This window comes from Eriocheir sinensis, chromosome 7, assembly GCF_024679095.1.
Source record: "Eriocheir sinensis breed Jianghai 21 chromosome 7, ASM2467909v1, whole genome shotgun sequence".
Classification (NCBI taxonomy): Eukaryota; Metazoa; Arthropoda; class Malacostraca; order Decapoda; family Varunidae; genus Eriocheir; species Eriocheir sinensis.
The window spans coordinates 25,682,360-25,708,443 of record NC_066515.1 but is presented as its reverse complement, the minus strand read 5'-3'; the positions used below and the strand labels follow the sequence as shown (position 1 = coordinate 25,708,443).

The 26,084-nt window shown below is 43.3% G+C and overlaps 2 protein-coding genes across 5 annotated transcripts; one reads left to right on the top strand and one right to left on the bottom strand.

Moving 5' to 3' along the window:
* Window positions 1-149: 149 nt before the first annotated feature.
* LOC126995173 (cleavage and polyadenylation specificity factor subunit 6-like) lies at window positions 150-16,904 on the bottom strand. Of its 4 annotated transcripts, none has more exons than XM_050854472.1 (12): window positions 16,806-16,904; window positions 16,601-16,702; window positions 7,958-8,206; window positions 6,540-6,767; window positions 5,938-6,367; window positions 4,811-5,041; window positions 3,296-3,376; window positions 2,316-2,479; window positions 2,039-2,177; window positions 1,798-1,904; window positions 1,338-1,657; window positions 150-1,152 (listed from the first exon to the last, which is right to left on the bottom strand). In XM_050854472.1, the coding sequence occupies exons 2-12, from the start codon at window positions 16,652-16,654 to the stop codon at window positions 927-929; spliced, it is 2,229 nt and encodes a 742-aa protein (XP_050710429.1). In that variant the 5' UTR covers window positions 16,655-16,702; window positions 16,806-16,904; the 3' UTR covers window positions 150-926. The 4 variants fall into 4 exon arrangements, with proteins under 4 accessions (XP_050710429.1, XP_050710430.1, XP_050710431.1 ...); XM_050854473.1 differs by having other exon boundaries at window positions 150-1,149; window positions 16,806-16,863; XM_050854474.1 differs by having other exon boundaries at window positions 1,338-1,636; window positions 16,806-16,863.
* A 3,332-nt stretch (window positions 16,905-20,236) lies between these two features.
* LOC126995171 (uncharacterized protein DDB_G0283697-like) lies at window positions 20,237-25,994 on the top strand. The gene is made up of 3 exons (XM_050854470.1): window positions 20,237-20,438; window positions 22,109-22,743; window positions 24,065-25,994. The coding sequence occupies exons 2-3, from the start codon at window positions 22,110-22,112 to the stop codon at window positions 25,159-25,161; spliced, it is 1,731 nt and encodes a 576-aa protein (XP_050710427.1). The 5' UTR covers window positions 20,237-20,438; window position 22,109; the 3' UTR covers window positions 25,162-25,994.
* Window positions 25,995-26,084: the final 90 nt, after the last annotated feature.

Here is a 26,084-nt window from a genome sequence, read left to right as displayed (position 1 = left end):
GAATTGCCATGTATTATTTAACTTTTCAATCTTTCTCATTTTTTTTTTTCAACTTTCATTGTTAGGCCTATAGCACTTTTAGGCTTTCTTAAGGGGCCACCACCTCCCCACATGGAAGTCAATGGTCCAAGGGTAATAAGAAAAATCAGTTGTATATTCAAACCCACTTCATATTCACTACTACAGTTAGCACACAATTTCATGTCATTAAAATCTTAATACAAAATATAAACTTATTTGTAAGAATATTTATTGGTCAAGCCTAAATGATAGCCTATAACTAGGACTGCATCCTGATGGGGGTATAAAATACACGATGCCAGAATAGACAAAATTCAAACTAGAACTTAATAGATCCTTAAGAGCATCTCCACACCTCATACAGCTTCAAAATGTATACGTAATACTATGAGAGGACGTCCTAACTCACAAATTAGTATACTATGGCTTTAACGCCTGCACAGTGATACAAATAACAACTGTAACATATAGAGGCACATCATGTCCAGCGATGCGTCCACGACAACAACAAACGCAGGTCTCAGTGTGTCCCGTGTGCTAATTGTTCTAATGCCTTTATTTTACGACTGCCAGAGAAGTGGCAGCAGTTCAGGAATAAAAAAGATATATAAACACTCATGAATCTCTTGCTTTGTCTGTCGCACGAGGTGTTCTCATGCGGGAAGTGAAGATGAGAATCTGGATGATGACTTCCTGTCGACTGGAATCAAACAAAATTCCTCGTAACAGCCTAACGTGAGAGAACAAAAAGGAATGTGAAAAAAAATCAAGAAAAAGCTGAAACTTGGTCACCAGATTTCTCACTTCAACCAAAATGAAGAGCGTGGGAGGGGAGAGCTGGGGGTTAGGGAAAGGGAGGGAGAGGCAAAGGACAGGAGGATGAGGACAGGGCAGGATAGGACGAGTTAGTGTCTGGAGGAGCGGTGAGACGATGACTCTCTCTCTTCTCTTGTCCTGACGTCTCGTTCGCGCTCTCTCTCCCTGTCTCTTTCGCGGTCGCGCTCCCTCACAGGCTCTCGCACGTCCTCCCTGGTGGTGCGCTCCTCTATACGCTCACGCACTGGCCGCTCCTCAATCCTCTCCCTCCCTCTGCCTTCCCTCTCTCTGTAGCGCTCGTCATAGTACCTGCTGCTGGAAGGAGGCATGAGGTAGCTTAGTAAGGGAATAAATGAGTAACACTAAAGGCACTTGCTGTAGGATAATGAGGTAGGTTAGTTTAGTAAGTGAAGTAAAATATATACAGCAACTTGTGCCTATCTTTATCCATCTCCCTAAATGACAACTACATGTAAAACAATACTTGGGATGAGCCTCACCTTTCTCTGTCCCTCTCGCGCTCCCTGTCTCTCTCCCTTGCCCGATCATACTCCCTCTCCCGGCTGTAGGAGCGCTCGTAGTCACGCTCACGTTCACTCCCACGCTCTGAGGTGCCGCGTTCCCTTTCACTACGGTGGCGCTCGTACTCGCGATCTCTTGAGTGGGAGCGAGAGCGGTCACGGTACTCTCTCTCCCTTGAGCGTGAGCGATCGCGGTGACGGCGACGACTTGGTGTGCGGGAGCGTTCGCGGCGCTTGCTGGACCCGTAACTCTTTGCCTCAATGCCGTGAAGCGTGTCCTGGTGGATGGAGATGTGGTGCTATGGTATGCTGATCAGAGAACCTGTCACGTTACGGACTAGAGTCGTTACTATGCACGGAGTAGCAGATGTAAAGTTTGTGGTATGTTGTTTTTACCTTTCAGCCGTTTCCCTTGCTGAAAAAAATAATTAAAACTTACCTGGAGGGAGCTCGTTAGTATCTTGCACCTGTCATCATGGGCAACCTTGGACTGCTTGATGAGCGAGATGGCAGTCACAAGGGTCTCGATAGCACTGGCGTATTCCCCTGAAAGAAAGGAAAATGAGCCAGACTGCCAACAGTTCCAAGTCTAATGTAACATTATGACAAATTGAAGACTAAGAGTGTTGTCCAACTTTGTCTTCTCCCTCACATTCTGTAAGCCACTTTATCCCACTCACCAGAGGAAGCGTCAGCCACGGCCCGAGCAATAGCAGAGCTGGACACTGTGCGGTTCCTGTTCATGATGTCCTCAAACTCTGCCTCTGAGAGTGGGGGCGGCCCCTCTATGCGGTGGTCAGCCCCCTGGAACCCACCGTGCTGTGGGGATAAGCAAAGCAACATGTCACCTCACTGTGCTCCAAGGTCCACCTCATACAACAGGCAGCTTTGTAAGGTAGATGGTCAAGTCAAAACTATATGAAGGCATTTATTGCAGCTAAAGGAAAAAATACCAACCTGATGAGAGGGCGGGGGCGGGACATAGTGTGCGGGTGGGGCAGCAGCCGCCGGCGGGGGTGCATTGTGTGGAGGGAAGAACGCTGGGTTGACATGAGGTGCTGGGGGGCCTCCACCATGAGGAGGAGGACCATGAGGAGGGGGGCCCCCATGTGGTGGGGGTCCTGAAATGTAAGCAATGCCTTTACCCTGAAACACTGCATGGATAAGCTGTCAATGGGTACTCAAGGGTGTTAGTTTGCTTGAATACTCTCACTAAACAATGTTAATCACAAGTGTGGCACTCCCAAGTGTAAGCCAGTCTCTGCATGAAAAAGCTGGGCCTCAGTGTTAACAATGTGCTATTCAAATGTAGTACAAACATCTCTCTCTGTTTCTTTCTGAAGCAGCAGTTGACTCATCCCTGTCTGCTTGGTGCACCCCACAAGCAACTACTTCAACACTGTTCAGCCAACACCTTCCCTTCCTACTCAGGCCTGACCCACCCAAGCATACTGGTTTATGATCAGACTCAACAAGGGAAGAATGAGTAACAAACTGGGGGAAAAGTTGTTACCAAATGCAACACAACAACAAGCTCATTAGCTCCACATCTGCCTCTGGAAGACTGACAAACAACCAACACCAAGTAATCAAGCAGTTACGGGGTGACAACGCAAAAAAATAAAGTAAAACACACACACACACACATATTATATATATATATATATATATATATATATATATATATATATATATATATATATATATATATATATATATATATATATATATATATATTACTTCAAGCAAAATCAAGCAAGTGCATTACAATAAAATAAGTTTAGCCATCTAGTACCCTTATGCCTGGTTGCATTATGTTTGTATAATGTCAGGCCAGCTTACACGGGGTGCTACAAGGCACACACACGAACACACACACACAGCACACCCTGGTAGCAGAGGAGGATGCTGCCATACACCTTTGGGGGTGGGGGTACCTTGGGAGAGAGTGGGAGGCCTGGAGGGGAGTACTAGGTTGTGGGGGACGGAGGGGGGGCTGCTGGTGGCCGGGAAGCCCCCTGTTGGCAGCAGACACCAGTGATCAGTGCTTGCCTGGCTCCTCTCGGCTAACTATTGCTTAGCGTTTGTTACCATGACTTATTACTTCCATTAACATTTACTTGTCAGCAAGATATTTGCAAAGACTGATGTATTAAACATTACATGAACATACAGCTTGTGTCCACACAGAACACCAGAACAAGTTCACACGATATGTCATGTGGTGCCGTGACTTTCTTGTTTACTCTGGAAGCACCACCAGTTTTTCCGTTCCCCTTGAGGGGATACTATTAATACCAATGATAAAATGGAATTTCATTTTAGCTTCATTTAATATTATGATGAAATTATCTTCCATTTAATATTCTTTTATATCATCCTTCCCTGGCTAGAGACTCATGACAAAGTATAACATGTTGGACACCTAAACACATGTTGCAACAACTAACACATGTGCTATTATCCTGTGAGTGCTGTGGGCCTGAGTGACCACAGTCTATAGCTGTGCTGGCACCCCCCTCAGCTTTACAATTTCACAGATCAAGGTGTCTCCTAATGCAGCTCCACTCCACAACAGCCGACAAACAAGAAAACAAAACCATCCTTTACTCTGCTTGCAAGCCACAGGTCCTCCAGAACCCTGCTCCACCACCACTCCCTCCCTGAATGACACCTTTCCACTCACCAAAAGGAAGCTTTTCAACTTGGCACCACCCATATAGTGGGTGTTCTTGACAACAGGGCTCACCTCACTACCACATACAGCACTCTCTTCCCACCTTACACACATACACTCAATGTCTAGACTACATTGTGTCCCCCGGCACAAACACTCATTACTATTCACTACATCAGCTGTAGATCAAAAATCCCTCCAGTGGAAATGAATTCATCATTTACTTTAGTGGCAATAATATTCTCCTCTTACAAGTAAGGCAAAATATGTTAGGACTGCAACAATTCTATGTAAGCTATCTTTTGAAACAGTCCTCGGCAACTCTCTGAAAGCAGGCTGAAGCCACAAGAGTGAGGGGCACAGTGGTCTTTGGGCACCTAAGTGTCTGTGACTTGAGGGAAAGCCCTTAACCTGGCTAGGCTTAGGGGAACAGCTGTGCAAAGAATCCATCCCACCTAAATAAACAGCAGAGTTAAAACTCCGAGACTGAACTTCAGATACAGGTACATAAGCAGTCTTTAGTGGATGACCTACAAAGTTTATCAAACAGCATTCTCCAGTGAAACAACTGAACACACCATTGGTCTTGGAGCACAACAGTTCTGTCAGACACAACACATACACGTGGTGATGCAGTGATTGTAACTTCCTCAAGTTAACAGAGACAAGACCAACATAATGCAAGAATTTGTGACAGACTTTATTTGGTGGTGCTTCCAATGTCTCAAACTCAGGTTCCCTTCATGAAGGTGGTGGGTGAGGGTCACCAACTTACCCTGGATGAAGTCTGGCCTCGGTGGCGGTGCCCTGGGGTCCATGGGCGGAGGGGGCCCTCGAGGGGGTGGGGGCCCGTGCTGGCCTGGAGGGGGTCCCATGCTGGGTGGGGGGCCTCGAGGTGGGGGTCCTCCATGGCCGGGTGGGGGTCCACCAGGCCCGCCGGGGCCGCCGGGATGCATGGGTCGCTGCATGTGGCCTGGGGGAGGGGGTGCGCCTCTTGGTCCAGGCCCTGTCACCACCACCAAACAGTCAAGTAGCAGCTACAGTGGGACACACAAAGGGCCCACCCTTGGACAGCAAGGGCATGCTCACTTTGGCCTTATGATGACATCACAACCGGGGACTTGCACAGCTGAGTTTAGTCAGACAACAGCACTGTATCCTGTTCCTCGGACTGGACCAGACCAACAACACAGGCAACACGTGCACTCAAACCATTGGTGAGGATCACCAATCATCAAGCCTGACTTCTCTTCTTTGCATCAGGATGATAAAAGGTCACTGGTGAGCAATGGGACTCACCAGGTTTTCCCAACATTAGCTCTGAATTGTATGCAATAAAACCATCCGAGTTATGCTTTCTTGTAATTTTGTAAGAAATCATTTTATCAATTCAAATGAAATATTATATTACTCTACCTCCCAACCTTTCCTGGGAAACAAAGAAGAGACATCCTTCCCATCCGCTCCAGCCAAGGAACAGAGAAACACAGTGACGTCCTCTACTTACACAGTTTGCAAAGTCCAATATACCCTTTAGTCCCACATTCCTGTGGCCTTAACCCTTTCAATATGGTGACGCAGACGTCGGCGTCACAGTATGGAAAGGGTTAAGAGGAATTGGAAGAGGATTAATCCTCTTCCAGAGGATAAACCCTTTCCATACGGTGACGCTGATGTCGGCATCACCATATGGAAAGGGTTAATGTCAGGCGCACACTTCCTCATGAGTGCTGCACACCCACAGCCTGCTGCCACATACAAGTGAGAGGCTTCTCAGTAGAGCATACAAGTTATCATCCCCTGAGCCTCCCAACAGTAAAGTAATCAACAGTTTACAGGCAGCAAGCACACCCTCCAGTGTGTCCTGCCCTGCACCCACCCCAGACACAGGCAATCACTTACCCTGCATGTTGTGTGGTGGAGGGCCTCTTGGGGGTCCCTGGTGGGGGCCGTGGTGGGGGCCCAGGCCAGGGGGGCCATGAGGGCCAGGAGGTCCACCGTGTGGACCGCCATGAGGCCCACCGTGATGGCTGTGAGGACCACCTGGGGGCCCATGTGGACCAGGGGGGCCATGGGGGCCGTGAGGTCCACCATGGGGACCACTGTGAGGGCCGCCATGAGGCCCACCGTGGGAACTCCCGTGAGGACCGTGGGGACCGGGCGGGCCGGGTGGTCTGTGGTCCATCCCTGGTGGGGGCATGCCACGCCCTGGGGGTGGCATGCGGGGGCCGCCGGGGCCACCAGGTCCCCCACCAGGGTGGCCACCTGGACCACCAGGGCCGCCACGGTGCTGGTGCTGAGGACTGGCACGCGTCTTGCTCTGGGATTCAAACTGCAACAAACAGACAAGGCCCAGCACTCGTCACACCCACTCCCTCAACACTGTGGTGGCCGCCACGGCCCACGCACTCACCAGACAATAATAATATAAGACATGACTCTTTACTTCATCAATCAGCTAGACAGACAAGGCCACTTATGGGCCCCACACAGCTGGTCCTCACCTGGCTGAGCGCCTGCTTGCTGGGGAAGGTCACCACTGGACTCATGCCGTGGATCTCTTTGCGCGGCAGCTTGTCCATCACCATGCGGCTGCTGGACTCGGAGCCCAGAGAGATGGCGCAGAAACCCTTGCTCTGGCCATTGGCTCGGTTCTCAAAAAACTTTACATCCAGGAAATCATTCACGCCGAGTGACTGAACTGCAGCTGCAATATCATTGTCTGTGGTCCACTGTAAAACAATAAGCTTTGCATGTACAAGCATGTACAAACTCTCGTGGCTCCACAGACAAGATATCCTCACATGATAAGGTAGTGGGACAAAAAATCATTTTCATAACTTTGAAACATTACACCAAAGACTAACACATAAACATGTATTCATACTGAAGGCAGCTTCGCACAGGCCAAATCAAAACTACTTATGCAGTCAGCTAACAAAACCAATTTTGGGGTAAACAAACCAAAACTGCCAAGTGGGACTGACATGCTCATAATTTTATAGTTCAGCTGAGGGAAGTAATATTTCAACCTGCAAGACCAAGCCATGGGTGTGACTCGTGTATCTCTTCCTTAGACATTAATTTCTATCAAGACAAAGGATTAAAATGATCTTAAGGCCATCACTTGATCATGTCAGGAAGAACACAACATGAAACAAATCAGCATGGGCATTTTAGAAACAAGTCATGATGGCCACACTGGCCCTCCCCTCCCTGAACACAGTCATGGCTCCTAACACAGCTTCCTACTGAGGATGGAGGGCTGGGACAAGTACAGTGAAGTGGATTAAGCACAGGACAAAAATTACAATGAATATACTGGGGTAAACATAAACAAAGGAATGGATTTCTTCTGGCTTTGGCACTGAATTAATCTTACATAGGTATGGAAAATCAAGCCCTGGGAGCAAGATGAACAAATGAGTTTGGTGTGCATGTACTGAAGAAAATAACATACAGCGGTGAGCATGAGCCAACCATCTCAGTTGTTTATGTTTACCACAGTGGTGACTAGCCTCTCAGCTGCTCCCGTCCATTTCTACACATCTTGGTAAACTTTGCCACACTGAGCGGGACTGGCCCGGAGGACAATTGCCCTGCATGAAGCTGCCCTAACAGACTATTAATGAAAATATTGACATTCTAGTGGTAAACTGTTCCATTCCCATCTAAGACAAGCACCTTTAGTATCAATGATAATAAAATGTTCATAGAAACACTACACCTACAATATGACCACAGAAAAATATAAGAGAGTAAACTTAGGGAGATTGAGACTCAAGGTAGATTACAACCCATGACAAGCCATCACCCTGAGAGTGGAGAGTGCACACCCCACACTCTCCCGTCATGCTGAGACACCCGAGGCCGAGGGCAAGACAGGCCATCGGTGTGGAGTAAAGGCACCTGGTGGACTCACCCAGGTCAGGTTGCCGATATAGAGCTGGTACTTGCGTCCAGTGTGAGCCACCGGCCCGGAGAACACGGCGCGCTCCTCCGAGGACACCGACCGCCCGCGCTGAGACTGTGAGGAGGACTGGCGGGGCGGTGCTGACCCTCCGTTGCGCTCCGTGGAGGCCGGCGAGGGGCTTGGAGGGGCCTCACGCTCCCGGTCCCGTCCTCCCCCCGTGAGGACTGCATCGTACAGGTCGCCGTCGGCAAAGTCGTCCTACATAACAATGGGCGATCATCCACAATTAGACCCAGAGCCAGGCACTCCACGCCACACACACACACACACACACACACACATACACACACACACTACGCTACTGAAAGACTCAACAACTTGAGGCTCAGTAAATGTCTAAGCATCAAAGTTACATTAAATGCATGACTCAACTGTTTGAATGTTTAGTGAATTCTCAACAAATATATTAGACATCTGTCTGAGCCTTTATCAATGTCTACTACTGGCAGTGTAAACTTCTGATATACCTGAGTTTATGTCACAGTAAGATTCAAGGAGGCAAAACTATGTAGATGACGAGAACAACCTTACCATGAGATCTTGTCATCTCCTCATTCTCCCTCTCACACTCACTTAGATGCACACACACACACTGACACACACAGCATTAGGAAATTTTGTGCATAACATACACATACAAGGACAGTGTTTGTGTTCAGTTATCAATGACGCATCATGCGTTACATAATAAAAATATCTATATCAAAGATATAAAGCTAATATTCTTTAGAAAACACTGCTTCAGTCTCATGTGCAAGGTTCTCTTTTGTTACTTTCAATGTGAACACACTAGATGGACACTTGCATGGCAAGATCATGTTACTGTTCAGACAATGATGCCATCCCTTTATTGCAAATGGGGAAAAAAAAGGTTCCATACACTCACTCAGGCTCCCGTATACATTACATCAAAAGTTTATGAATGCGGTAATGTACACTCATTACCTCCCACAGGAAAAAAAATCCATATGCCTCACAAACTAAATCCATAAATAAAGGCTGGGATCTTTCCCTCTGTGATGAGAAACCAAAGGTTATTTATTAAAACAGCACAACGAGAATCCATCATGACGACACCTAAGCAAGTTAGTGGACAACTCTCCTAGGTACAGCATGGGACACAGCAGCTTCCGTCTACACAAAGCTACAAAGGGATGAGCTGTGACGTGCCGAGAACCTTGCTCGCTCCTGAAGCAGTGTTGCTGTTATAGACGTATATATATATATATATATAGGTATATATAGAGTATGTCTCCAATTAATCACATACAAGCCAATTCTGATCATTACAAACCAAGGTTGTATCACAATTGGCTCTGATAAAAAAAAATCATAAGCAATAGAACAGAAAAGCATGTTTATGTAGAATCTAATCACTTCTGATAACCCCTTGGGTTAATGTTAAAAAATAATGTATGATAAAAGCTATTATATTATTCTACCTCAGATCAGAAGTAAATAAATCCTCGAGTATACTTTTACACCATACGAAAAAGAAACATGAAAGACTATTATATAAGTATATATATAAATGTATATATACATATATAAAATATAGATATGCATATATCAATGTTTATATAACATCAGCTGTCTTGGCATTCCTGTAAAGAACATCAATTAGCCTGAAATGCAAGCAGCCCGCCCTGGGGCCTCACTGCCAACAGTCTGCAGCACATCACAGGCTGACTGAGGACATGCTGGCAGAGCAGAGTTCTCAAGGTGAACAAATCTCAGGCCATCTTGGTGAGAACATAAATGATCCACTCTTCCCCAAACTCCTCCCCCCAAAATGGAATGATCTTCAATTTTAACTTTTAGTTAAGCTACTCCAACTACTCCCCATATGATGGTTACTAACTTATCATGCCATATCTAAAGCCATAAAATAATGCATTTAGATACTCAGATACATAGGGGCTACGATGGTGCCAGCCTGCCTCCCACACACACCCCTGCATGGCAGCACTGACTCAACACCACCAAGGAGGCAGATGATGCTCCTGCACACACAAATGAACATTAGCAAATACTCCTGTTGTCATGATGCTGTAAACATCAATGTGACAGGACAGCAAGTAACCTCATTTAGGTAAGTTATAAATTGCAGGCAAACAGTTTCCTTTTAGTACAAGTAAAGAAGTGGTGGGTCAGGAGGCAGCCTCGCCTTATGCATGTATAAAAACAAGAAAAAAAAAGATAAATAAAGAAGTCGCTGAAAGCTGCATTAGTACAACACAGCAGCATCACGAATCAAACAATAGAAGAAATGTTCAATTGGCCCTATAAAAAAGCATGAGTAAATCTGCCATTCTCTACAATTTGGTTCTTTGACTTGACAAGCCTTCCTTTGTACATAACTAGTGCATCATCCTTGCTGGTCATGGTGGTCCCAGGCCCTGGCTGCTGCCCTACCCTTGGCTGAGGTCTGCTAGCAAGATGGAGGAGATTTTAAAAAGTTTAATCTGATGGAACAGTGAAAAAATGCCTTAATTCATTCCCACATAGCTCAAAATCACCTGCAGTGATGTCACCATAGCATGGAAATGATTACATGCTTATTCAAAAGTGTTTGAAATAAACAAAAGAGCCTTTAACAAATGCTTGTATGATCAACTTTATCTTTCACAACAAATGGTTCACTATTTTACTAAGACGTTTGTCCAAGACTGCAGTGTCTTCTAGACTTCCTTCCACAGACAATACTTGATCATGTCATGACCCTGACAATGTTATCAGTCATTTTACAGAAAGGAAAATTTTGAGATATTGCATTCTGCAAAATGTGCAAACTTGATAGGTTCACCTTACCCACAGTGCAAAAATCCTTATGTCATGAATACATCAAGAACAAAAACTGTTGAATAACTGAATTTCTATTTTCTATAAAACTATATATTCTAAGACAAAGTCCTATAACCAAGTATATAAAACCATTGGACATTGCTAGCATGTAGTGAGTTGGTGTACAGAATGGTCCCTTAACATCTACACCCAAGACTCGAGTGTTGACAAGCTTGCCGGCCTGAGTCAGCAGCAGCAGCGGCGGGCGCTGCCTGACGTACAGGAGCTTCCTCAAGGTACTGGCGTGACTAAGCGCACTTGTGCTACGTTAACTCTTTTACCAGGTAACATTGGTTGTGATACAGACTTTTTTTATAGGTAGATATTTGTTTGTTTCATGAACTAAAAGGTAATACCTCAAGAATAAACTAATTATATTCGATTGTAAATATATATACTGAACATTGCAACAAATTATTTATCAATTCTGATTAATCAAGTCACTGAATTAAAAAATAAAAAAAATAAACAAAAAATGATTAAAAAATAAATAATTCATGTAACTCATGGAATCCCAGAAGCCACATGTACCACACCTCACTCACCTCCGCCCAGGCCGAGGCCAGAGTGTGTAGTGAACAAGGCATTCCCTGCTAACACATGACCCACCTACAAGGTAAGATGAAGTGGCTCACTCAAACACCTCAGATGCATAATACTGGTTACTGATGCGTTGTGTTTACAGAACTTAAGCTTTACGCAGTTACAGATGTGGTAACGTCATACGCCTTTACAGTGTCTTCCTAGATAGTTACGCTGTTACAGGATACTCATAGGCAGCTCTGACAACACAGGGAAACACCACACAGCACACAGGCAACGGACTGTGACTAACAGCTGTTACTTGCAAATACCCTCAAATAATAAGTCTCTCTCTCTCTCTCCACTAGTTTAGGCTTGATTTATATAAATGATTTGGAGCGTTGAAACAACACTGAGACAGTCAATACCATCAGCACTGAAGAACTGACAGCTAAGTCTAGCTAAGGAACCAGCAAGGATGGCATTGGAAAACATCTGGATGGACATATCAGAAGGAATGGGTTTTTCAGACATAATATATTATGCAGAATGGTGGAGGGTGCAGGGCTAAACTTCGCAGCAGTTCGATTCATACCAGCTCATTTCCCGATCCTGGAATGAATAACACCGAAACTGTCAATCTGAATGTCACTGTAGGCCCAAGTTTAATTCCCCCCGAAGGTGATATCTGGCATTTCCAAAATTAAGGAATTTTAAGCTAGTGCAATGCTTTATTCATGGACCAAAGAGGAGCCCCCCTCCCCCCTGCTCATGCCACATGGGTGTGTCTAGGCCTTGGGCCGGTGGCAGAATGCTTGTCTACCCTTTGGGTTATTATTCCCTTTTAATGCAAATGACCTCTGGTGAGGTGTTAGATATTAATTTAATTGCTTGACTTCCAAGAGAAGTTTGAGGAGGCCTATGAGAGCAATGAATTAATTATCTCAGATGGCAATGATTTGTCCCCAATGAACTGAGAAAACATTTCATGACTGGACCCTTGCTGGGAACAGATCGACAACTGTTCCCACACTATGTGGTTTAAGTAAAAGCACCCTGTAATGTGGAAGCCAAAAATTTGACAAGATTATCTGCTGAAAAAAATAAATAGTTAGGTTTGAAGCAACTGTGAGGAACAAATGCATAATTAGAATGCAACTACTAAAAATTTGCCCACCTCCCACTCCATGAAGGTATCTGTCTGGCCCTTTAACCCTTCCCTCTCCCCCCCCGGTGAAGAGCCTCCACTCAACAGCCTGAAGCAGCCCACCTGTCGCTGCCACACAGCCCGATGACACGACACCCAAGACAACAACAACATGGCACAAGTCTGTTCTCACTGTCCATTGGTTTGGCAGACACAAGGTCACTAAGCCAGCAGTGTTTATTAACCAAACTTCTAGAGTAAACTGGTGACTGGCTGTCTTTCATGCTGCTGTCCAGCACAGGAATGTGTAATAGTCAGTCAGGGCCGGCCTTCTGAAAGGGTAGCATGTACTCCTCCCACTCCAATTCTCTGTACCGTGTATGTTCTCCCATTAAACGGCAGAGGCTTACAAGTTGAAGCAGCATGCCATTGCCATCCTTGGAGGGGCACACAGGGCCTCAACTACACTGGTCCAAATGTACTAGTGGCCCTGTGTGCTCCTCCAGCCAGCCTCCACTGACTACCACACACTCCTGCTTCTTCCAGGACCTCCTCACCATGAGCTTTGATGATAGTGATGCCAACATAATTACTTACACCTTAAAGACTAACTATATTCTATAATTACTTCAATGAATATGACAACTATCCTGACAAAAACCTTGTCAAAAGAAGTTAAAACAGAAGTAAACCTTGAGCAGGCGTCACGAGACTATTCCCTGAGCAACCAACAGAGTAGCCTCCACCCCACCCAGCCCTGTGCTTCCCTGCCCACCCCAGTGGACCCCAGCAAGCAGGCTGCCCCACCACATCGCCGCCCTACCCACCACTCACGCCAGGTCTTACGCACTGCTGCCCACACACTGAGATGCCCCCTACATAGTACCCCATAAGCCCTGACTGCATCAGCCTTTACTCTGCTGTTTGCTTCACTGCTGTTTAACTGATTGAAATTTATGTATCTGAAAAAGAAATGTTAAATATACATCTTTCATTATTAGTAGAATAAAACAATGGTTAAATCTAGCAAATAATTACCAGTGCAATTCAACTTTTAAACTGTTGAGTTAGTTCTCAAGAGCAATATACTTTTTGTTCATAATACAATTTATAAATCAATTACTAATTAATATGAAAATGATCAATATGTAGGACTGCTGGCTATCAGTGGCCAGCCTCTTTGTTACTCTATGAGCAAAGCACTGGTTGATTAGTTGCTCCAGTATCAAAAAGGAGGGAAGATATTTATAGGGGGAAAAGTCTGCAAGTCCTAAGCTAACCAGGTGTGCTTGATAAAAACTAACTAAAACTGAAGGTGTTTGATAACTAGCCGTCACTTTAGCTGAGCTGAATCAGACTTAGATAGCACTAATCTGTTTCCTCAAGAGAAAGTCCATGAGAAAGTAGTAAAATAATGAGTAAATAATTATCTGAACCTGGAGTGTTTTTCTTGGCTGTGTCACTTCATGTTTTGAGCATCGGAAGTTTGACTCAATATTTGTCTCTTAATTTATGAATGCAAGGGCACAGTCATGAGCCTGCCTGGCACCACCCAAAGCCATGAAGCCCGGTGACTATTAAACAGATAACCAATAAAGGATGTCAAGGCTTGTGTATCACCTTCAAACCTAATCTCGGCTGACATACTTAGAGATGAAGTGGACCAAGGAAAGTATTAGTTATGTCTACTGAAATGGCAGACCTGAAGTGGGAGACAGGTAAAATTTGGCATATTGTACTTTGATATTTTGTGCATGCTGAAGTGAACATGCAAATCAAAACCATTTGAAAAGAACTTCAAAGCTGCAGGACTTGATGAGCTCACTTTAAACTTCAGTAAGAATCACCAGATTACTTAATTCACAAGTGTTATTCATGTCTACACTTTTGTGCCAGGTCTGGTCCACACATAAAGCAATTATCCAAACACTCCTCATTTTTCAGTAAGCTGTTGGACTGTTTTCATCATGGTAATGCATAACTTCACATCTATGCTCTCCTCTATACTCAAGCTGATAATTTGTCTGTCCTCAACCTTGAGCCTAGTGATAAGATAACTTGTGTAGGGCGCTTTCTAGGATGACTTTACTTCTGAGCAAAATTTGATGCTTGATTTTCCTTGAAGAGGATTTTTTTCCCCTCAGAAGCTAGTAAAACAGTGGCTAACAATAACCTGGACTAACTTTCAGGCCAACCAATATTGCTTTCTTAAATTTAGGTACAGTAGCCTATCACCATTAGATTCTTTACTTATTGCTATTAAACTAATGACTAACTTTGCCCCACTGAGCTAGTGATTTAACCTTAGTTTGGCCACACAGGGGCAGAGGAAACAGCCATAGGAGTAGCCTAATCCTCAGTAGTATTAACCAAAACTAATTGTTATGCCTCCTACAACTGTTGGATAGTATCATTATATCCCAAAGTTTTCATTATCTACCCTATTATGTTTATACCTAATGCCCAATAATTTACTGGCAGAAAAGAATCCAATACTCATGCCCCCCCTTTGCCCTCGGCCCCAGGCTGTGGGCAGCGCTGAGGCTTGACTGCACCCTCTCATTCATACCCGCAAAAACACAACACCGGCCGACTTCACACTAACGGCGGCAGATTTCCCAACAGAAAACAACTTTAATGTATCTGTGGGTCTGAGTTACTTATGTAAACATTATGAACAGTGAAAGCCTGGTTAAGGTACGTCAATGTGGTGTTATTACTGTCCTGAAGTGTCCTGGGAAAATAACAGTGATAAGAAGGCACGGCGAAGGAGAGGGTTAGGATCTCTACGCCAGCTATTACTATCAAACACAGAGCCTTAGGCAGTGCTGCAAGAGTACAAGTACTATGGGTTGCAAAGTCTGTAATGCTGACATCTAAGACACAGAGTTAAAGATCAAGAGAGTAAAGGTAATAGTATAGTTTTGCTCTGCCACTTCAATTAACCATTTCTGCCTTCATATTATAGTACAGGGACAAAAATGCATGCCCCTTGACTAGACTACGAAGGCACAAATGGTTATTTTTATTTAACTAACAAATAGTCAAAGCAACCAAATGGATAGCAAACTATCAGTGATAAGGTAAGTAACCATAGTAACCTATTGTTGCTAGATATGGTGACCATAATAACCTGTCACTGCTAAGGTTAGTAACCATAGTAACCTGTTGCTGCTAAGGATATTAATCACAGTAGACTAATGTTCCGAAAATAATAAGCTATAGCCAAATTAACTCATAGCATTCTATCACATTCTTCTTTCTGGGGATGACCACCACCTCCATGTGAAAAAGTAATAAACATAACCAAAAAATAATTGAGTGCCTCTGAAATAGACCACTCAGGTCAGTAAAATATTCAGTAACTTATCCATGTTTGATATGTCAATACTATTTATAAACTAACAAAAAGTTAAACTTTAATAGTACACCCCCTTCAGGATGGCCAACACAGCCACTATTGGACCTGAGCACTGCAACGCCATGTTTATTCCACACTAACAGAACCCAAGTAACACCTGACTGATAGTAACCTATATGCCATAAAACACCATATCCCTGCTTATAAAGTCGTTCAAATCTTGAGAATAATACATGACTGCAAAACACTATGGCAGCGAGTTGTAAGTGCAAAAAACATATCCTCTGCATTGCGACGGGTGTAATTCTGGAGAAAATACTGTAAGCCTATGGCCGCTAGATATTGTAACGTTTTGTTGATGGTGTAATGCCAGGCGGTTAAGTTTGTAATGTACACAGGATCACAAAAGTAGGTATAAGTATTGTAAGTAATTAAGTGTGTCTAGAATAGTAATGAATCTGTACAAGGCAGAGCAAACCTACACCATCACCTCGCCACAAATAAAGGAAAGCAAGAAAGAGAGAAAAAAGAAGGAAAATAACTGATAAAGACAATGAGAGAGAGAGAGAGAGAGAGAAAATTAAGGAGAAATACCAGAAACGAGAGAACGCTAACATGGTGGATGAGTGTTTAGTGTGGGGGGGCGCCGCATGAGACAGCCGTTATGTACAGGGACAGGCAGGGCAGTAAAGGGAGGCAGCAGGAGGGCGCGCCTGACCTGTGTGAAGTCTTGCTCCACGTCGCCGTACAAATCAATATCCACGTCCGCCATGATGCCGCCCGACCGTCCGCTGACCGCCGCTAAACGCCTCGCTTCCGCCTGCAACAGACACAATGAAGTAGCCACCACCCAAGGATTATTCAACAGGCCCCACAGCTCCTCCATGCGGCGCGGGGCAGGGTATCATGGCGTCTGTGCTCACCTGTAAGCTAAAATGTCGGCCGCCGATGCTCCCCGCTATGGCGTCATCACCCCGCCGCTGCTATGCGAGAAATTCCTCCCCGCGGGAAATAAGTCGCGCTGCTGGCCACCACGCATGCGCACTGGGGCTTACACGGCAGGAAAACCTATTAATTTACCTTCAATGGAGTGATAGGAGTAATAGTTAGGCCTAGGAATGGTGATTTTAGGATAGGGACGTGAATCTCCCCCTTCCCTCCCCCTCTTATCTCCCCTCCCAGCCATATTTTCTGCTCCCATTATATTTTGCAAGGGAATACACGGCAGGAAAACCTATTAATTTACCTTCAATGGAGTGATAGGAGTAATAGTTAGGCCTAGGAATGGTGATTTTAGGATAGGGACGTGAATCTCCCCCGTCCCTATCCCTCCTCTTATCTCCCCTCCCAGCATCTGCCATTTTCTGCTGCCATCATATTTAGCAAGGGAATACACAGCAGGAAGACCTATTAATTTACCTGGAATGGAGTGATAGGAGTAACAGTCAGGCCTAGGGATAGAGATTTAATTAGGGGTTGGGTGAGTTTTCCATTCCACCCTCCATCAATCCTTTCTAAAATCTGCCATGTTCGTTTGTGATAAAGCCTTCTTTGGGTTAAAATAGTTGCTGTGATGTTTGTGCCGTGTATTGGAGCCGAAATATTGTAAGTAAACGATAGCAGTGAGTGAAATATAGGAAAAAATAATAAAGTTTGATCTCTTTCTGCGAGCTATTTTGCGGCCTTGCCTCGCCCCGCAGACCAACGCTTATGAACAAAATCTTAAAAACACAACTAAGACGTGAAATTATAGGGTAAAAATATATTCTAACCCTCAATGCACGCCAAAGCTTATAAATCATCCTCCTAATAGTTGAAATTAATGAATGTATTAGTAAGAGATTGTCCATATAAAAGGGACCCTCACCTTCATATATCACCTTTCGCTGAATATTTACTATAATGATTGATTGATTGATTGATAGTTTATTGTTGCAGGTATATGTCATTTTATAATGGCTACCACGAGTTACTTTTGATCTGACATAGCATTATTAGCAACGTGCAAGGGTTGAGTGAAGGTTATGTAAGACAGTGTTATCAGTTTCTATTTCCAAACGCCAGAAAATAAATTAATAGAGTTCTCATGAGCCTCTTTTTAGGTTCACGGTACAGAAAAAGGCTTAAAGTAACGCCAGGGTCATAAAACTAACCCTGGAAAAGCCCACAACCCTTATGAAAGCCTTGTCAAATATATGTTTTTAGGTTCACGGTACAGAAGAATGCTCAAACTATCCCCAGCGTCATAAAACTAGCCCTGGAAAAGCCCACAACTCCTACGAAAGCCTTGTCAAATATATGGTTTTAGGTTCACGGTACAGAAGAAGGCTCAAACTATCCCCAGGGTCATAAAACTACCCCTGGAAATGCCCACAACTCCTACAAAAGACTTGTCAAATATATGTTTTTAGGTTCACGGTACAGAAGAAGGCTCAAACTATCCCCAGGGTCATAAAACTACCCCTGGAAATGCCCACAACTCCTACGAAAGCCTTGTCAAATATATGTTTTAGGTTCACGGTACAGAAGAAGGCTCAAACTATCCCTAGGGTCATAAAACTACCCCTGGAAATGCCCACAACTCCTACGCAAGCCTTGTCAAATATATGGTTTTAGGTTCACGGTACAGAAGAAGGTTCAAACTATCCCCAGGGTCATACAACTACCCCTGGAAATGCCCACAACTCATACGAAAGCCTTGTCAAATATATGTTTTTAGGTTCACGGTACAGAAGAAGGCTCAAACTATCCCCAGGGTCATAAAACTACCCCTGGAAATGCCCACAACTCCTACGAAAGCCTTGTCAAATATATGTTTTTAGGTTCACGGTACAGAAGAAGGCTCAAACTATCCCCAGGGTCATAAAACTAGCCCTGGAAATGCCCACAACTCCTACGAAAGTCTTGTCAAATATACGTTTTTAGGTTCACGGTACAGAAGAAAGCAGGATAATAAAACTACCCCTGGAAATGCCCACAACACCTACGAAAGCCTTGTCAAATATATGTTTTTAGGTTCACGGTACAGAAGAAAGCCAGGATCATAAAACTACCCCTGGAAATGCCCACAACTCCTACGAAAGTCTTGTCAAATATATGTTTTTAGGTTCACGGTACAGAAGAAGGCTCAATCTACGAAAGCCTTGTCAAATATATGTTTTAGGTTCACGGTACAGAAGAAGGCTCAAACTATCCCCAGGGTCATAAAACTAGCCCTGGAAATGCCCACAACTCCTACGAAACCCTTGTCAAATATATGTTTTAAGTTCACGGTACAGAAGAAGGCAACTAGCCCTGGAAATGCCCACAACTCCTACGAAAGGCTTGTCAAATATATGTTTTTAGGTTCACGGTACAGAAGAAAGCCAGGATCATAAAACTACCCCTGGAAATGCCCACAACTCCTACGAAAGTCTTGTCAAATATGTTTTTAGGTTCACGGTACAGAAGAAAGCCGATCATAAAAATACCCCTGGAAATGCCCACAACTCCTACGAATGCCTTGTCAAATATATGTTTTTAGGTTCACGGTACAGTAGACGGCCAGGATCATAAAACAACCCCTGGAAATGCCCACAACTCCTACGAAAGCCTTATCAAATACACATATAGAACACAGGGAAACCCTTATCAAATCTTGCGTCCGTGGCGGTTATATATAGATTACAGGAAACGTTCACCGACGTACTACTCAATCTTAATGCTTCTCGAAACTAAATAATAAGTTAAAAATGGTCAAAGTTTATGTACAGACTAGCTACTTATTGGACCCACATATCTCATTTTTCCATAGCTATAAAAGATGTGTGAGTGATTCCTTCGTTTTAAATATATTACAATGTTTATATTCAAATGTAGCTTACCGTAGCATTAAATTTATAATAGGTATCCAGAATTACAGTGTTCGTATGTGATATTATTATGTGTTTTGTGAAGTAGGTTAAAGTAGAAATAACAAAAAAATAGCAGTAATAGTCTATAGCAGGAAACAACTCTCTCTCTCTCTCTCTCTCTCTCTCTCTCTCTCTCTCTCTCTCTCTCTCCGTACATGCTTAGACACAACAGTAGGTCAATAAGATATATAGACCACGAGAAGGAGGAGGAGGAGGAGGAGGAGGAGGAGGGGGCGACAGGAAAGGAAAAGGAGGAGGAAGAGGAGGAGGAGAGAAAGATAAATAAAGAAAAAAATAATACCAGAGAGAGAGAGAGAGAGAGAGAGAGAGAGAGAGAGAGAGAAGGAAGAGGAGAAGGGGCGAAAGTAGAGAGTGAGAAGGAAATACGGAAGCAAACGAAACAGAAGAAGAGGAGGAGGAGGAGGAGGAGGAGGAGGAGGAGAGAGCGAGAAAGAGCTGGGCAGTGGGCAGGGGAAAGTTAGAGGAGGAAGAGATTTCAACGAGTAGTGTGAGAAGAGGAGGAAGAGGAGGAGGAGCAGGAGACACTCTTGGCCTGCAGAAGAGAACAGTTACTCACTCGCTCACTCGCTATACCTGAAGAAGGCGAAGAAGGGAGTTCCTGAAGGGGATGATTTGTGCTAAAGATCTTTTCGACGTTTGAAAGTAAGTATAAGTGTCCTGTATTATTATTATTATTATTATTATTATTATTATTATTATTATTATTAGTAGTAGTAGTAGTAGTAGTAGTAGTAGTAGTAGGCATGTCCATAGCCTTTTATAACCGGAAAATGATAAAGGAAATGAAGTAAAAGTGTTCGCTTGTGATATTATTGTGTTTAGTGAGAGATAACAATAAGGAAATAATAATAATTGATAATAATGAAAATAAAATCATTATATAGACCCATCAATGAACCTTATTATATCGTACGGAAAGTGAGAAAAGATAAAAAAGAAGGAACTATCAAATTTAGCCTGAAAATGCAACAAAAAGAGCGACAAAGAGGAAAAAAAAGGATATAAAAGAAAAAGTTAGATAGATATATGGACTTTGAGGTGAAAAAAAGAGTAGGAAAACAATGGAACCATAAAATCTAGAATATAAAAAGAGCTAAAAGAAATGAAGGAAAAAAGAAAGAAGTGGAGAAAAAAGGAGAAGTTATGTGGAACGTGATGGGAAATAAAAAGAAAAGAGAAAAAAATATTTGTATTGCAATAAAAAAAGGATGAATTGAGATGGAAATAGTACGTAACCATATGTAAGAGTGAAGTTACGTAAATTGTGGTGGAAAATAAAAGAAAATGAGATAGAGAAAATGAAATCAGATGGGGAAAATGAGATAGAGATGGAGAAAATGAGATAAAGAAAATAAAATGAGAGAAAATGAGAGAAAATGAGATAGAGAAAATGAGAGAAAATGACAGAAAATGAGATAGAGAAAATGAGATGGAGAAAATGACAAAGGAAATGAGATAGAGAAAATGAGATGGAGAAAATGAGATAGAGAAAATGAGATAAAGAAAAGAAAATGAGATAGAGAAAATGAGATAGAGATGGAGAAAATGAAAATGAGAGAGAGAGAGAGAGAGAGAGAGAGAGAGAGAGAGAGAGAGAGAGAGAGAGAGAGAGGTGGGGTAGAGAAACTGGACGAGGCGGGGCGAAGGGGCGGGGCGGGGCGGGTTGGGGCCAGAGCTTTCTTTCCGACCTAGATTTTCGGGGCATAAAAAAAAGAAGGAAAAAAAGCTGGATCTTCCTCGCTTTGAAGGTCAGGTGGTACATAGTGATAGGAGACTCCACTATAATAGTAAAAATAATAATAATAATAATAATAATAATAATAATAATAATAATAATAATAATAATAATAATAATAATAATAATAATAATAATGTCAAAAGTAAGGGATATGCATAATTAAGATAGATAAATAGTTATATAGGTGAAGAGAGAGAGAGAGAGAGAGAGAGAGAGAGAGAGAGAGAGAGAGAGAAAGCCGCGAGATATCCCTCTGCCTCTCATCACTGATTCTATAGACATGTAAAGGAGTAGGATTGAATGCCATTACATGCGGTGGTAGATCCTCCTGTGACCCACTTAACCCCTTCCTACCCCTCCTTCGCTCTCACTCTTCCATTCGCACCTCTAACTACTCTCTCTCTCTCTTACTACTACTACTACTACTACTACTACTACTACTTATTCATTTATTTACCTCTTTCATCTTCCTCTTCCTCTTGTTCTTCCTCTTCATTTCTCTCTTTATTCACCATCTTGTTTTTGTTCTTGTTCTTAAAATCATCGTTACCAATGCTAGTTATTTTCTTTCCAGCATGGCGATGTACTACAAGTGGACGGTGTTGGTGGCGGTGATACTGGTGACCTTTCCAAGCCTAGGTCACTCTCGGAAGGAGCTCGGGTCACCGGGGCGCAACACAAGGAAGAACAAGCCAACCGTGACCCAGATAGTTGAGGTCACCACCGAGGTCACGAAGAACGAAACCACAAGCGACTTCGATGTTACAGAACCCACGAAGAACCACAGTGACTCGACTTCGATACCAGGAGACCCAAGCGAAGTAGGCGAGCATGTTCAAGTCGAAGAGGATTCAGTCACAACCGCCCTTACGACCCACCAAAACCAGGCAACTGAACCCACTATATTCAGCTGGCTCTACGGGAGGATCATGTACGCTTTTGAATCCTACTCGAAGTCGGACTCCTTGTGGTCTTGGATAACTGGACTCGGAGGAGGAGAAGGAGACGCAATATCCACCACGGCGTTAGCGGAATCCAGGCTGCATGACTTTAAGTTCTCCCCATTTGCGTATGAGATTGTGGAGTACCTGAGGCCTTGGGGATTCAAGCCTTATCCGGATCCGTATGAGCCGCTGTATCTCGACAAGGATGATATATGGAAGTTCGCCCTTAACTGGTTGATTGGGTTAGGCATCCTGTCGACCATGTGTGAGTATGACGGTAGAAATAATGTGAAAAAGATGACGTTTGGGAATACTATAGCGGTAGAAATAATGGGAGGAGGATGACACTTGGGAATACTAGTGGTAGAAATAATGGGAAAAGGATGACGTTTGGGAATACTATAGCGGTAGAAATAATGGGAAAAAGATGACGGTTGGTAGAAATAATGGGAAAAAGATGACGGTTGGTAGAAATAATGGGAAAAAGATGACGGTTGGTAGAAATAATGGGAAAAAGATGACGGTTGGTAGAAATAATGGGAAAAAGATGACGGTTGGTAGAAATAATGGGAAAAAGATGACGGTTGGTAGAAATAATGGGAAAAAAGATGACGGTTGGTAGAAATAATGGGAAAAAGATGACGGTTGGTAGAAATAATGGGAAAAAGATGACGGTTGGTAGAAATAATGGGAAAAAAGATGACGGTTGGTAGAAATAATGGGAAAAAGATGACGGTTGGTAGAAATAATGGGAAAAAGATGACGGTTGGTAGAAATAATGGGAAAAAGATGACGGTTGGTAGAAATAATGGGAAAAAAGATGACGTTTGGTAGAAACAATGGGAAATAAAGATGACGGTTGGTAGAAATAATGGGAAAAAGATGACGGTTGGTAGAAATAATGGGAAAAAGATGACGGTTGGTAGAAATAATGGGAAAAAAGATGACGGTTGGTAGAAATAATGGGAAAAAGATGACGGTTGGTAGAAATAATGGGAAAAAGATGACGTTTGGTAGAAATAATGGGAAAAAGATGACGTTTGGGAATACTAGTGGTAGAAATAATGGGAAAAAGATGACGGTTGGTAGAAATAATGGGAAAAAGATAACGGTTGGTAGAAATAATGGAAAAAAAGATGACGGTTGGTAGAAATAATGGGAAAAAGATGACGTTTGGGAATACTAGTGGTAGGAATAATGGGAAAAATATGACGGTTGGTAGAAATAATGGGCAAAAAGATGACGGTTGGTAGAAATAATGGGAAAAATATGACGTTTGGGAATACTAGTGGTAGAAATAATGGGAAAAATATGACGTTTGGGAATACTAGTGGTAGAAATAATGGGAAAAATATGACGTTTTGGAATACTATAGATAATGTAAATGAGAGTAGGCTACTGAGAGAGGAATCAAGATAGGATATAATAGGCTACTCGCTACTATTATATAAATGGGGGTATTTTTTCTTTATTTCTTCGTGTTGTCGCTCCTCACGAGTTTGGAATGCTATATGAGTCATCTGTACACATGATAGATTTCTTTCTCGTCTTTATTTCCTTATTATTATTTTTATTTCTTCCAACAGGGCGTAGTTATGGCCTTCCTCTACCCTTCGGCCTATACGAGAAATTTGGGATCATTCTCGCCCCGCCAGGCTTCGACCCAGACGCCGAGAATGATGATAACCATGACGTGGAGGATGAAGAGAAGGAGGAGGATGAGGATGAGGAAGAGGAGGAGGATGACCCGTATGGAGATGACGACGAGGAGGAAGAGGAGGAAGATGACCCGAATGGAGACGACGACGAGGAAGAAAAGGAGAAAGAGGAGGAAGATGACCCACATGGCGATGACGATAAAGAAGAGAAGGAGGAAGATGACGAGGAGGATAACTATTATAAAGTCGGAGAGGAGGAGGAGGAGGAGGAGAAAGAGCGAGAACACGAGAGCTTTGCAGTTTTCCGCCAGAAGGACCCGGAAGATGAGGATGACGAGGAGGATGATAGATATAACGATGAGGATGAGGATGAAATGGAAATGGATGACGGGGAAATGGATGAAGGGGAAATGAATGACGGGGAAATGGATGACGGGGAAATGGACGACATGGGTAGCGAGGAGGGCGTTTCCAGCTACACATTCTACAACATCCCCGGAGACGAGGAAATGGAAGAAAAAGGGATGACTGGGGATGACGATAACTTAAACGGTGATAGCAAAGAGAAGGAGGAAGCCGAAGAAGAAGAGGAATCGAGTTACACTTCCTACAAAACCTCCAACGCGAGCAGGAGAATAGACCACACTCGAGGCACCCCACAGACCAAGAGGGTGAGAAAACCATCCAAAAAGACCTCAGGGACAAGCCACAGACCAAAGACAGCCTCAAAGACTCCCAAAAGACGCGTTCAGAAGTTTCAAAGCAGGCCAACCTCACGCCCTTCTGCTCGACCCTCCCAAGACAGCTACCCACTAAGCAGTTCTTCTTTCCAAAGGCCTCCGCCAGGTGTCGCTGCCCTTCGGAACGCCGGAAAAGTGGCGGGAAACAGACCACTACTTCGGAGACCTTACCCAACGAGACCTGGGAATGTTTTGAGACCCTTTGTGCCACGGCGGCCTCCTCTTCCTTCCTCCTCCTCCTCCTCCTCTTCTTCTTCCTTCTTCCCCTTCAGTTTGTTTACTTAATGGATGAAAATTGTGTTCGTGTGAGGTGTTGAGGCTGGTACTAATGTTTCCTTTTCTTCTTCCTCCTCCTCCGTTTCTTCCCTATAGATTTGTTTGAGTTATGCATAAAAATCATGATTCTCTTTTCTTCTTCCTCCTCCTCCGGCCTTTCTTCCATATATTTGTTTGAGTTATGCATAAAAATCGTAATATTCTCTCTTCTTTTTCCTCCTCCTTTTTCTTCCATGTCATAATATTCACGTGGGAAGAGTTGAGATTGAGGACTCGGGCTGTGGTCTTTTAATTCCTTTTTCTCTGCCTCTTTTATCACGTTTTTTCCTTCGCTAATGCATAAAAAATCGTAATTCTCTCTTTCCTTCCTCCTCCTCCTCCCCCTTTTCCTTCCATAGTCATAGTATTCAAGTGGGAAGAGTTGAGATTGAGGACTCGGGCTGTGGTCTTTTAATTCCTATTTCTCTGCCTCATTTATCAAGTTTTTTCCTTCACACCTTCCTCTCCTTTCGTCAGTTTGGGTGCAGAAAACAATACAACAACTGACAATGTAAAAATCGTGTCTTTCTATACTCAAGTAGCAACTAACTATTTATATATTTAATTACCCCGTTTTTCCCTTCTATAGTCTCATCTTAAAGGCAGTTCAAAAGATGCATAAAACACAATAACTAACAGTGTAAAAATAGTCTCCCTACTCAAGCGTTAACTAATTATTTATATATTTAAGTTAATGTATTTATTTGCGGAGAACACACAAAACTCCGCTGTATATTTATGATGGTGGGAAACGTGAATTTATTTATGTATTCATATGATTTACTAAAGGCATTGCATATGGATCTGAATGTTTGATATCCCTGTCTATAATATATTCTAGCATTATGAATGATTATTTAAACATTGAATTAGCATTGAGTTCTTGGGTTAGA

Bases quoted from the DNA above. Each gene is read 5' to 3' on its own strand.
- LOC126995173 (XM_050854472.1), bottom strand. From the start codon at position 16,654: ATGGCGGACGTGGATATTGATTTGTACGGCGACGTGGAGCAAGACTTC. The intron at 1,905-2,038 runs GTGAGTGGGATA...CCTTTCTTTCAG, and splicing joins CGTGGCTGACGCTTCCTCTG to GGGAATACGCCAGTGCTATC. The intron at 1,153-1,337 runs GTGAGGCTCATC...GCCTCCTTCCAG, and splicing joins CGCGAGAGGGACAGAGAAAG to CAGCAGGTACTATGACGAGC.
- LOC126995171 (XM_050854470.1), top strand. From the start codon at position 22,110: ATGGCGATGTACTACAAGTGGACGGTGTTGGTGGCGGTGATACTGGTG. The intron at 22,744-24,064 runs GTGAGTATGACG...TTCTTCCAACAG, and splicing joins AGGCATCCTGTCGACCATGT to GGCGTAGTTATGGCCTTCCT.